This window comes from Crocodylus porosus, unplaced genomic scaffold, assembly GCF_001723895.1.
Source record: "Crocodylus porosus isolate Cpor-Errol unplaced genomic scaffold, CroPor_comp1, whole genome shotgun sequence".
In the NCBI taxonomy this organism is placed as follows: Eukaryota; Metazoa; Chordata; order Crocodylia; family Crocodylidae; genus Crocodylus; species Crocodylus porosus.
Genome location: NW_017728886.1, coordinates 187003122 through 187017093, shown reverse-complemented (window position 1 = coordinate 187017093; position 13972 = coordinate 187003122). Strand labels below are relative to the sequence as shown.

The following is a 13972-nucleotide window of genomic DNA, read 5'->3' as shown; positions in this document are numbered from 1 at the left end:
GGCCGCGGCCCCGGGCGGCCCGAGCCCGCCGGAAAACATGTCGACGGGGGAAGGCTTCGAGCCCCGCTTGGAGAAGATCGATGCGATGCTAAGGAGCCCCCGTTCCGAGGTCAACGTGGACTGTCTGCTGGTGAGTCCCCGCTAAGCCATCCATCCTTAATTCGTAAATAGGGGTTGGGGGGCAGGCCCGCGTGGCTCGCCCCAAATCCTGCCCCGAGTCTCGGGGGAGAGCCCCCCCTCTCCCCACATCGGATGGGACAGAGCTGCAGCCAGGAAGGCTCTGAGCGGCGTGGCCTGGGACGGGGCTCCCTTCATTCACAGGTGGGGGGATGTGAGTTGTGAGCCGTTTCTCTCAGCCCGGGCTTGGCCCGCCTGAGAGGCTGGTTGGCGGGCTGCTGGCTTCTGCTGGGCTTAGCTCTGCTTCCATCCAGCAGCAGAGGAGAGGAGCTGCTCTAGCTTGTTGTAGCCCTGCTGATAGCCTGTGGCAGTGTGCTGTCCTTGTAGCTGCACCGTCCTTCGCATGTGGTCAGTGGCAGGTGGGGTGGGGGAGAAGTTCTGTCTGTCTAATTATAATTTCAGAGGAGCTGACAGATTGTTGGCTTCACCTTGTGACGCTGCTTCCAATACTGTGGTTCATCTCCTGCTCTGGTGTCAAGCCGTCCACCTGTATTTGCCCCTCCTTGTTATGGACTCGACATGATGTCTTGTACTTCCTGTTGAGCTTACTGCTCCCTCACAGGATCCTGAGGTTGTAATGAGCTTTGCTGTCTGGTAGGTCAAAACATGTCCCTTGCTGAACTGTAGGGCTTAAGATGTGTGAGGGTTGGTGCTGTTCTGTTTTGTCTTTAAGACATCAGCCCTCTGAAGGAGGGAGGATCCGTGGATGGCTTTCAGGTTGTGGTAATAAGATGTCTGTGGTTTGTCTTTTTTTTTTGTTTTGTTCTGGCTTTTTTTAAACCTCTTAATAAGTAACATCCTGCAATTTACAGAAGTACTACTGTTATGTAATCATATCAGATGTCATACATGGAGGTAGGGTAAGAATGGTTAGACATGCTAAGCTGATGCTGTTCTGTAATGTACAGAAATGTACAGCTAAATGGTGTGAAATGTACACCTAAATTTCAACACTAGGTTTCACCCCCCTCCTCACCCCACCAGTTGAAGTGTGGTGTGGTAGTCCTTGTTCCTAACATGCCTAGGCAATTATACGAATATGGTGGGGAACCTGGCTACAAACATGGCTACAAACATTGTTAGCTAGGCTGGAGGATGGTTGTTGGTACCACATTCCCTGACATGCTTCTACTAACCTGTAGAAAGATCTTACACATGGTTTTGGCCCAGACCTTTGCCTGACTCATTACTACGGCTTTACAGGGTACAATGTAGCCATTAAAGTCATGGTGAGCATCCAGTTTTAGTGGTATCTCCTTTTGGCAAGAGATAATTGCTTTGTTTCTTATCTTTGACTAGTTAGTATTCATTTAAAAGAAACAGTTAAAAACTACTATGTCTTGATTAAAATGAGAGATGACTTTTGTGCATCCTTGGTGATGTTCTTGCTGACTGGATTTTGTTTTCAACTCTTGTATCTTTATCTCATAACTCTAAAAGGTGTTAGAATTGGTTATTTATTAGAGGTTTTGTGCTTTTTTTGAGCTCAAGAACGTAATATGTTGCTTATAAAAAAAAATACGCTTCACGTATTCTTTCATTGACAAGAGCTCATTTAGAGCTATAGAATAGCATAATTAATTTACTTTCTGTAGAAAAACAATGTTTTCTGTCTTTGTTTTTTGTTTTTTTTAATAGCATGTGAAGATGGCTAAATTGTATCAATCTCAAGTTTCTAACTTTTTAAACAATTTGCTTTAAAGAAGCTCAGAAACGGTTTCACAGGACAGGTGTACACAACTGTAGTTCTGGTGCCCCTTCCTTGGTTCTGATAAAAGTCATTACAAATATCTGGGCTGTTTTTGCTTCTACTTATTAAGTTCATAATTTTACAAAGTGTTTTTTTAATTGAAGGAATGAATGCTTTTTGTGTTCTTGGCTTCTTTCACTACTTATAGCACAAGGCAGTGGTTCTCTCAACCTTTTTAGGCTCTGGGCACCCCTCAGGAAATTACAATTCTTAGTTTTCACTTTTAGTTTTCTACCTATAGGAAAAAATAATAGTGCAGTTTCTCTGTTGCAAAGAACTCAAAAAGACCACAACTGTGTATTTCTGTCTGAAATATCTAGGTTTATCTTGTGAATCATGTTTATACAACCAGAGCCAACCTGAGCAGAGTGCTGGGCCCAGGGCAAATCAGCCCATGTGCCCTGGACCTGAAGAAGCTGCTTCTGCCATTGGGAGGTGGGGGGTAGCAAGCAGCTGGACACAAAGCCAACTGTGTGGGTACAGAGTCACCATGGCTGCTTCACCCAGCTCTGCAGAGCCCCCCTGAGCAGCCCTGTACACTCCTAACAGTACTTACACTGTGTGACACCATGTGTATTGTCCTGGAAAGGATCTCGGGGCATTCTGGTTGAGAATTGGTTAGCTGATACCTGGCTTAAGGTATCAGATGAATGCAAGTTTCAGCTGTAATATGTAAATATATTGTCCAAATATCCTAAATACACAAAATTATTTTCTATTTACATAGTTTAAAATTAATTATAACCTTCTCCCTCCCCCCCCTTTTTTTATGAGGTACAATGCACAACTTTTCATATTGGTGTGAAGAAAAACACTCTCGGGGTAATCTTTTTCTTATAATGAAAAATGAGCTTATTTTCATTCCCCTTCTACCCTGTTGCCTGCCCATTTATTCCTTTTCTTGCACTCTTGTTTCTCCCTTAAATTTAACTCTTGATGTAGCATTGTACTATTAAGGTTTGTTTGCATTTATTTAGTTCTGGTTCTGGACACTGGCTCCCATGCTGTTTCACATTTTTCTAGCATCAGAAGCAGGGTAGGGGATTACCCAGGTGAATAACATACCAAGAAAGGATTTATGATTTTATAGTTGTGGGCTTCTCATAGCTTGGGGATATCTACACGATACCAAAAAAGTCCGTCTGTAACAGACTAAGCTTATGTGTTGTCTTGTGACTCTAGCATCTGAGCAAAATGATTCACACGTGTTGGACTCATGGGCGTGATTCTTGCAATTCATATTTGACACAGAAGACACTTGTCTGGGACAGCTTCACAACCAGTTTAAAGTGTAGCAGTATATGTCTCTTTAGTAACCTAGATTTCTGAAGTCACCACTTGATGCTTTGTACTGGTTTGTAAGTGAAGAGAGGTAGTGACAAAAGAAAAGAGGAAAAAGGAAAAATGTACTGCAGGATAGAAATATTGTAGTAGCCAGGGAGAAGAACAAAGTGAACTCATGGAAAAGAGATAAGACATGAGAAAATGGAGCAAGAATAAGAGATTCAGGTCTTTGGTTATTATAGGCTTCAATTAACTTTTATATTATCAGTATAGGATTTCTACCACCCTCAGTTTAGCTGTGACCTTTGAAGTGATGGCCAGAATGTCTTCAGTGTCTAGCCAAGTGAGAACCTTGTTGGTAACTTTATACAGGTGATATGTTAACTCTTCAGTCAAAATATTAAACCCTAGAGTCTTTATGTAATGTTGAAAGATCAAGTAAAATGATGAAAGGTGTGTCAGATAGCTAGTGAAACACTTTAGGGTGTGGATTAATAAGATGCTGGTGCACACCTTGTGTTAAATAGGGCCCAAAGGCAAAATAGGAAATTTGCTATTAATGCAAGCCCCGTAGTGCTTCATTAATAACAGAGCAGTTTTTTGCCTTGGTTTTTTTAACCTATTCAGTGAATAACCTTTCACTACACAAAAGAGTGAAAAGAGACTTAGAAAAGAGTTAATAAGAACAAAAGTTCTAAATTTTGGGATATCTGTTTTAAAACTGCAAACAAACCCTCTTGGGCAGAGTGTGTGTGTGTGCACACCCGCACATGCCTTTCACTTGATCCAGAATTAACTTAAACAAAGGCTTGGTAAAATTCCATTTGGCTGGGTTTTCAAGTTATCTGAGCACAAAGTCATTTTTCACGCTTTAAATATTGTTTAGACGCTTGGATAACTCAAATAGCTTAATTTAAAAACTTCAAGCTCTCCATAATCCTAATCCTAAAAGATGACAAGTGCCTCTTAACTTGTTAAGAAATTTGGCTTGGAAATAATTGACAGCAGTACAGGCCATGTATGTGACTAGTTTTACCTAGTTTGCATAGAGGTATTGGACTGCTCCAAAAATGTATTATTACAGTGCTTGATTTATGTAGTGTTTCCCTAGTTCCTGATGACCTGGATGTTGTGGTCTTTAAGGAGAGGCAGTAAATTTCCTATATTAAGTAAAAGTCTACTGTAACATTCTAGGTTGATTCACTCTGTTACTTGCTAAAATGTTTGTGATGTGTTGCAGTTAACTTGGGGGAGTGGGGAAGATTCTAACTCCATTTTTTAGGAGACTTAACAACAAGAACACTTTTTTAAATAGTTCCCTCTTTGAAAGTCTTTTCTGTATCTAATATTCCTCTGTCAAAACAATTCTATATGGCAGCAGAATTTTTTTTTAAACTGGTTTAAAAATTCACTTGATGATTAAACACTTCTGGTATTTGGAAAGTTCCATTTTTCTCTATGCTTAAAGAAAATAATTGAGAATATCTTACTAGTCAGGTTCAGAAACCAATTTTAAATAGGCTAGTGAAAAGTGTAGGGGAAATGCCAGGTACGGGGAAAATCTAAAACGGTGGTTGTCCACCTTTTTTAGATTCAAGACACCCTTGGAGGAATCCCTTGGGAAATGCCAGCTCTTGGTTTTCACTTTTTTTTTTCCTTGATTGCAGAAAAATAATAGAGCAGTTCTTCTGTTGCAAACAACTCCAAGACCACAACTATGAGTTTCTATTTGAAGTCTTTGGGTTTATCTTGTGAATCGTGTTTTCAAACCTAACAGTGCTAACATTGTGTTGCACCCCACAATACCTTTGAAAGGATCTCAAAGCACCCCAGGGTGCTGTGGCACCCTGGTTGAGAATTGGTGATCTAGAATAATAATGCACATGGCTCCTTGTCTAAAGTTGGTAACTTCTTTGGTAATTCCAGGTTGCCAAAGAATTTAAAGGGGAGGCTTATGGCTGACTTGGAAACCCACTCCACTTTTCTAAGGTACAAATGTGAATGTTATCCACCGGTTTACAATGTCTTCTAAAAATGGATAATATTATTTACAACTTTGGTTGGCATAATTAAGCCAGAAAGGTTCAGTACTTTGGTCTGGAGATGCTGTGGCTTAGTGGGTTGAGGTACTGGCTATGGAACCTTGCAGTATAGGTTTCTAGCTTCCGTCTGATTTGTTTTAATTTTGTGAAGTGTTTTTAATGTTCAGCAATTGTGGGGAGTGAAGGTAGAATTGATGCTTAGGTACTTTGGCTGAGTTGTCAAAATGCCAGCATCTTTAAATGTATGCTGCACTTGGTAATTTTGAGCAGAAGCTTCTAGATTCCCGTTGCTCATTTAATTTAAAACTTGTCAGATGCAATGAATTTTGTTTAGCTAGAAGGGGCTTTGTATAGGGTTTTTTTCCCCCCTAGTATTGAAGAATCAGAATACTAATTGTTGCTAAAAGACGACAGTGACCAATTAAGAACAAAACTCAAATCCTTTAAAGGCAAAGAAGCAAATGCTCAAGTTTGTCATACAGCTTGTGCTATTCATGAAAATAAGTATGCATAGTTCATTATTATTTAATGATAACACAACCATATTTATTTCTCCCTGTAATCTTAACATATAAATGCAGCTATTTTGGAAAAGAAATATGTTTTTTAAATTCTACAGTATGCATAATTCTGAGATTATGATTTCTATCTCCAGATTTAGGAGGAATGCAGGGAAATACTGTTGCTTTTACCAGAACTATCATTTCAGTCCCATATTAAAATATACAAAATGGTCTTGATATATTTTCCTCCCTCCTAGAATATTATAAGAAGTGTGCTTGGGGTTAAGATGTAGATCCTTATCTTTCATGCTGTGGTATTTGTGAAGAGTGTCTGTATTGAGATTTTTTTGAGATTCTCCCCTTTGGATATTTGATACTATTGACATTTTCTTCCCTGAATTAAAAGAAAAAAACAACCCCCCCCCCCACGGGAATAGAAATATACTGAAATGGCATAGTTCCTTATTTTGGTTTAAAACTAGGGTATGTCAGGGTATCACAGGGTGTCTTCATCTGCTCAGTTGCAGAAGCTTCATGAAGCCAGACAGCTCGTGAAACAACGTGGGCAGAAATGCCAGGAGCGTGCAGGCACCACCCAGTTATGGCTCATTTAAAACAAATGTAAATAGATTCATTTTCTTGTTCTTTCCATACTTTGCTTAAATCAACAGCCTGATAAAGAACGCTTAAACTAAAGCTGAAACATGATCTTACTGAATCAGGGACAGAAGTGCTTTGATGAGCTAGCCCCCCTGTAACATTCCAGGGTCTTGAGAATCATCTATGCTCTCATTTAGTTTGCAGTTTTGTGGTCTTTTCTGGGTTCTTTATTGCTAGAGGATATTTAAATAACCGTGGCACCAAAAAAGAGTCCATCTCTAACTGGACAAGTTTACGTGCTGCCTTGTAACACTGACGTCTGAGCAAAATGATTCATGTGTGTAGGACTCATGAGCATAATTCTTGTTATTAGTATTTAACATTGTCTGGGACAGTCTCACAACCAGTTCAAAAGGCAGCAGTATACCTGCATTGGAACAGTGATTGCCACTTCAAGGTTTTTACTGGTTTCTAAGTGAATTCAGAATACAGTTCAAAGTCTGTCCTGACATTTAGAATCCTTCATGGGATTGGTCCCAGCCAAGTAAGAGTGTGCCACTCCCTCCACAACTATGCAGGAAAAATGAAACTGCCAGGCTGTAAGGGTTGTCTTTTTACACTTACACACAGACACACACACACTCCAGGTTTTACTTCTAAAGCTTTTACATGCTTGATTCCTTTGTTCAAAATGTGACCTTTCTGACTTTCTAACCTGTGAAGGGAAAATGGGGGTGACTGCTTATTCAGGAATAGTTCAGTGCTGTGATACTACTATAAAGATATGGGCAACATAAATACTTCTGGGTGTGGGCAGATAAAATAATTAAATTGATTGAGAAGTTGGAAGTGGAACTCTGCCATGGTGTGACTGTATTTGCTTTAGTAGCTTCATCTGTCTGCTATATTGTAGAGTAAGTGGTTAGGTAAACTGTAGTAATTTACCCCATTTCATTCAGAGGTGAATCTCTGGAGTTTAGTTTCACTTGCTGCAAAAGAGTTGGGTAAAACAGAATGGATCATCTGACATGCTGTTATGAAAAGCAAATTTCCCACCATCTTCCACTTGAAAATGGCATAATTGTTTATCTGTCTGCATCATCAAAAAGCTGATTGCACAGAAAGTCTAAGGTTTAATTCTTGAGTATGGATTAGAATTAATAAAACAATTCAAATTCAACACACAAAAAAAGACATTTAACTATTAAATGTGTAACCTGGGTGGTACTCCAAGAGGTACCCCTCTCCAACTGAAGGGATCAGAGCAGGGGCGCAAGCACTGTGGGAGGTGTAGGGATTCTCCTCCCCTGTAGAGCAGCGCCAGACCACCAATGGGGACTTATGTTCCCAGTATTAAAAGGTATATGCTTAACGGGCATATACAGAGGGTATAGTGGACACTACAATGACGCAAGGGGGTAGGATTCAAAGGTTAGACACAATCATTGACAAAAAACAGGGTTAACAAAATATAAAACACAAACAGAAACAGCAGAACAAACAATACGGGTTGGTGAAATATAAAAAAGGCACAAAATGTTAAATGACAATAAATATAGGGCCTTGGTACCTGGAGGGGGAGAAAACACAAGACGACTTAATTCTTGTTAGCTCATTCACCCCACAGCACCTCAGCTGGGCCTTGAACCAGGTCTCCCATGTGGTAGGCAGGAACACTGCTGCACAGCCACCGCTAATGTTATTACATCAGCTTGGTGGGGGTCTTGACTTTCCTGGAGCCCTGGCCTCATGTTGAGCTGCCTCTGATTGGAGGAGCTGGAAACAGAGCTGGGAACCTCTCAGCTCGCTGCTCAGATCCTTGCTGGAGCAGAGGGGAGCCTCTCCTGGCTGCAGCCTCTCCCAGGGGATCCTGGAGCCTAGCGGGGAATCTCTCCTGCTAGCTGCACACCGCATTGCTTAGGGTCCCACTGCTGCCTGCACTCTTTCAGGCTCTTCTGGGGCACTGCTTCTACCCTGCTAGTTCAGCTGTTGCCAGCTCTGTGAAGCTCTTTCCTTGTTGTCCCTCGCTGGTCTCTCCTGAGTCAGCCCATGCTGCCTCTTTTATTGCCCTCCAGGTGACCCAAGGGGCAGTCAGGGGACACGAGGGGTGAGTCTCTGGGGCCTGATTGGTGCGGAAAGGGAATCCCAAGTCCTCCAATCATCTTTTACCCCTTCAAAACCCCTGGGCCAAATCATTACCAGATTGGTGAGGAAAGGGAATCCCAAGTCTTCCAATCATCTTTTGCCCTTTCAAAACCCCTGGGCTAGGTCACTGCCAGCTAGCCTGTCATGAATGTGTATGGTTTTGTTTGCTTGGTTTTTTGGGGGGGGTGGGGGGTGGGGTGGTTTCATGACCAAATCACTGTATCCTGGCTGTAGTGCATCATGACAAAAATATTTCTAGAGCTTATATTTTCTTAATGGTGCTAGAATGCCTAGTTATTTTATAATGGGCACTTGTATGTATTTGCAACATAAGGGCTGAACTAGAATTTACTCCACAGCTGACATGACCTACTCTAGAATTTTTAGGTGATGGAAGGTTTCTGCAGTGAGACCCATGCAGTATTTGAAATTCAGACAGGCAGTCCTTGCAACTGCCTTAGCATTAATTTTGGTAAATATATTCAAGAAATATTCTTCCTTTGGTTATGTATCAAGGCTTAATCCTTTATTCTAACATTCTCATGGTAGATTAATTATGTCTGTTTTATTCATATGTGCTAGATAGCTATACAACAATCTGTATTCAGGTTCATCAGCTTCTACTTATTGGGTGTAAAAATTTTTTCTCGTTGAAGTCTTTTTTTTTATATTTTAGTGCCTAGGGAAGTGTGTGAGGGGGTGTGTGTCTTGTTTTGGGTGTCCCATTTAACAGATGCTTCCACAGTCTTATATTTAAAGAGATTATACTAAGCTTAGAACTTAACATGCACATTTTCCATCAAAATCAGGTTTCATTTTCAGCAGACTTTATTTAAAAAAGCAGCTTATTTCACAATACAAAAAGGCTTTTAAATTGGATTTCTTTTAATAAACTTTGTTACCTTTTTACCATATCACATTATTCCTTTCACAGCTTCCATAGTTTGTGCTCTTCATGAAAACTCCTGCTACTGATGGCAGTTTTCATAAACCATTAAGCAGGGACAAGCTGACAAGATTTTAATCTGTCTCTTGGCTGCTAAGGGTTCTGAATAGTTAGGGGCCTAGTGTATTTAGCTTGTTACCTGCCTTGGCATTTTTAAGCAATTTGCGTCTGTCCCAAGAAGGTGGCAGTCAACAGCATGTTGGGAGTGCGTGGGTATATTGGGTATTCTATTGCTTGTGCCTTGATAACAGCAAGACTAGTGAAGAAATACCATTCTAAAAGGCAGCAGAACAAAACCTGAGCTTTTAGAAAGGTATGGGTGGGGTGTGTTACTCTGGTTATTTAAAAATTTCCTTCAAGAAAGGCGATGTTCTTAAAAATTGTTAAAGAGGGAAATAGACGTGCTGTGAGCTTCTAAGAGAGCTTTTAGCAGAACCTGTGAATGTTATTGGATTTGATCTTGCTTGATGTATTTTAATAATAAAAACTACTAGTTGGGCAGAGAGGGGGTTTTTTTTGGTTTTTTTTGTTTGTTTGTTTTTTTGATGAATTGCTTTGCTTTGCTGACATTTTAGCAAAGGTGGGATTGATGCCCAAGAGGTTCCAGGGAGGCTGAAGGAAACAAACATGACAATGGTTGGGGCAACCTGCACAAGCAGGTTGGCTTTTAACAGAATGATTATAAACAGGATGGTTTTTAATAATAAAAAAAAAATACATGTTGTGGGGAGGGGCTTGTAATACTTCATTGTGCTGAGAGAAATGAGGCTAAACTTAAAATCAGGGTGGGGGTGGGGAAGATGGAAGAATTGTGTGCCTGACTTCAGTCTTGTTCAGGTCCATTTATAATCATGAGCCATTCTTCTATGACAGTTTAGGTATGTGCAGCACTCCATTGCATATACCAGTGGGTGCAGTACTGGTAACAGTGGTATTCAAAAAAAGCACTTGTGCCTTCCCTTCCTTTCCTGCCTCCCGCCGCCGCCGCCGCCCCCCCCCACACCTTCTCATTGCTAATGTTTAAGGTTAGGTTGTTCTTTTGTAGATTCTTTGTTTTCTTAGATAAGAAACCTTTAATTTCTTAGTTTAGATTAATTAGGACTTGTTTCTGTTCACCACATCCAAAACGGTAAAAGGCTTGGCTTGAATTGGTGGTGCCTGTTTGGTCCAGCACTCATGAGATTGGATGCTGCTCACACGAGATGCTTCGTGTGCTTTGAAAAGGATCACATTCTTAAAGATTCTCAGTTTGAAGCATACCTAACCAGTAGCTTTCAAAGAATAACCACATAAGACTACACATTCTCTTTGCAGAATGTTCTTAATGCTTCCTTTGGGCTCTTTCTTTAAGTCACCTATATTGAAAAAAGCTTACTAATTGTACCAGTTATCCTATGAAAAGATTTAATATTGTTTCATAGAACATGCATTTCATATCTTCTGACATGGAGGGAAAGAAGTTTTCTGCATCTTGATGCGTTATATAATGTATCTTGTTATATTATCACTTGTGAGAGAAAATGGTTAGATTTACTGAAGCACTTCAAAGGGCAAAGGAACTTTGTTATTAATGCCTTATGAGTGAAATTTTGAGCTTATTGTGATTTGTTATGGACTCAACACCAAGAGTCATTTGTAAGCTATTCTTTTAAGCAACCAGACTTAGTTTGAATAGGAAGTAAGTGAACTAAATCTGCAGAAGAACTTACCTTCAAGGTGATGTGTTATTCAGTAGTGAAACAGATTAACTATACAGGAGAAACGTGAAATCAACTAAAAATGTCTTATGTGTTTGCTATTTTCAAAGGAGGATGATCTGAGGGTCTATAGTCGGGTACCTTAAGCAGTTTTCATTCCTCTTTCTGTGTCTCATCTAACTTTCTTGTTTAAAGGCATCTTTTTTTTTTTACCAACAACATCATCTTGCAGCCACAACGGAGAAGGCTCTGAAATGTGTGGAAGCTTCTATCCAAGCCTCTTATTCCTCTTCCCACCTTGGAATTCCATCAATCTGTTCAGGATACTAGATGCATTTTAAACTGTCTTTCATTTTAATACTTTGTCCATAACATCTAATTATTTTTGGGACCCCTTTTCAGTAGAAACAGAAGTCATTAAGCATGTGTTAAGGGAATTCAGATCTAAAGCTTTGCATTTATAGCTTGTTGGTAATGAAGAGATTCTATAGATTTAACCCTGGTCAAGGTCTGGAAGTCAACCTTTACAAGGAACTTTTATTCAATATGTAGATGCTAATGTCTATCATATCACAATACCTTTCTACCTATATTGCTTGGAACGATGTGTACTACTTCATCTCTATCACTTGGACTAGCAAGTACCTTTACTTTCTGATTGTATGAAACCTTTTCCATATGAAAGACTTTAATTTGACTTATGTAATACATTGCCCCTTAGTGTGTTTAAAGTGTATACTCTCATGAGAGTAAGCCCATGATAAAATAAAAAAAAGACGACATCCACGTTTACATATAATTTTTTTGGAACAATGTGTTTTTTGTTTTTTGTTTTAATTTAAAGACTGTAGTGACTGAAAAGTACAGTAAGCCTGGGTAAGATATTCTAATGGTAAATTACACTTGATGTTTTATAAAAAGTACCTGTTGTATAATTTGCATTTTCCCTAGTTTCAGCTTTTTAGCCATTGACTCTTGTCAAACTTTTCTCTTTTTGAAGTGCCTTTCCTACCAAACTTTTCTTGCATTGGTCCCTTTAAATTATTCAAAATGGCCACTTACCTGCCTCCTCCATTGTTGATCTCTTGCCATAAACTTTGTTTTAGAAAGCTGGTTCTTGTGGCTCTAACTTATTAGCCTCTTCCTTTCAATTGTAGACACCACAGCTGGGTGCAGTATTGGAGGAGCAGTTGCATGAGCATTAATATAGTAATTAAAATGAATACTTCCTTCTTTAATATTCCCCTCTTCAGATATTCAAGAATCACATTTCGCCTGGGATCACAACAGCTCACTGAGAGCTCATATTCAAATGATTGTCCCCCCAACTCCAGGCTCTTTCCTTTCTGTTTTGAAAGTTTGGTTACCATTTCTTGTTCTTAGATGTGTGGTTGTATTAGCAAGTATATTTCTTTATAACAGCACACTAGACTACTGATCAATTTTAACTGGACTGGAGTCGAGAGCTAATTGTTGCAGGACCTTACAACAAATTTTGAGGCATTTTAACATTTTGAAATCAATCACCTAATCAGTGTTCAGTGTATTTTGTGCAAGCTCTGACTTTTTTATTTTTCCAGTTTATTGTGGTGTCTAATGCTTAGTTGATATGATGTGGTATAACTGTGCTGCTCTGAAAGGGGAAGCTACCTGCTTAAAGGAATGGCAAAGCCACTCAAAGGCTTTGGGGAGAAGAAGTTAAAAAATCTCCGTAGGATATTTTTTAAGATCACTTGAAGCTAGTGATTAAAAAATGTAAGTTCCTCCCACTCTTTAAAATATTCAGCTCCTCCCACTTACAAGGCAGCATATTTGAATTAGAGAGGTCCTCAAGCACTGTCTGGGATTGGATTTGCTTTAATTTTAGTACAAGTCTTGCATAAATTTTCTTTCATGCAGTGCATTATTTGAATCCTTAATTGTGCATGATTGACTGAAGACACTTTTAGGACCTTGTCTTACTCATAGGCCTGCTTCATTCAGGCCAGATACAATGCCAGATACTTGCATTATGACTGAGGCTCTTTGTATTGCACAAGATATTTAATTTTAGGCACACAAAACAAACTTGAAAAGCTGTAACAGGGGTGCTTGCAGATGTTAAAAAACAAAACAAAACAAAAATGTGCTTTACTGAAAGAAGCAGTGCATTACTTGGACTCGGGTCTGCAGTGGTTGTATAGATCAGGTGCTTCAGTGGGGCTTTTCAACATTTTTAGCTAAAGCTGATTCAGTTGGCTAGTAGATAAAAGTGCCAAACCCTCTCCCCCCATTGAAGTCTCTGATCTATACAGACATTGGGTGAGCTGAGTTACGTGCTGCGTCTTTGGGGCATTGCTGGGCTTGGCTCAGGAGCATGCTGAGTTTAAAGTAAAGCAGCACTCTGCTTTACTTCTTTGTTTTTTTACATTTGCAAGCAGCTAGTTATCCCTCCTATCTGGGCAAGACTTCCCTGAGGCATATTGGTATGGAGGGTCGCCTGTACCCAAACTTGAAATAAACTGTATGCTATAGTTTTGCTGGTGTGTTTTATTGCTGTGTTTATTTTTGTCAGTTTTAAAGGGTGTTTCCCATTTACCTCCAATCTGTCAGTGATATTTGCAATTAACTGGTTCATTTTTGGAACAAGTTCGGTTCCTCTAATGTCTTGGCTCCTCATCTGAAAAGGTCCAAGTATATGCACCTAAATAGGTGAGTACAATCTTTGGGGGAAAAATTGCCATTTTATGTGTTTTTATTTTTGTTAGGTTTGATTTTTTTATTATTTATTTATTTATTTATTTATTTTTTGTAGCCAAATAAGCTACAAGACTTTTTGTTTAAGGTAG

General features: G+C 39.6%; 1 protein-coding gene across 1 annotated transcript in view; it reads left to right on the top strand.

Moving 5' to 3' along the window:
• Positions 1-6: 6 nt before the first annotated feature.
• ROCK1 (Rho associated coiled-coil containing protein kinase 1) overlaps positions 7-13972 on the top strand; it is a 151766-nt gene continuing 137800 nt past the window's right edge. The window contains exon 1 of the mRNA XM_019546854.1: positions 7-130. Coding sequence (XP_019402399.1) covers positions 38-130 — 93 coding nt within the window. The 5' untranslated portion in view covers positions 7-37. The remainder of the gene's footprint in view (positions 131-13972) is intronic.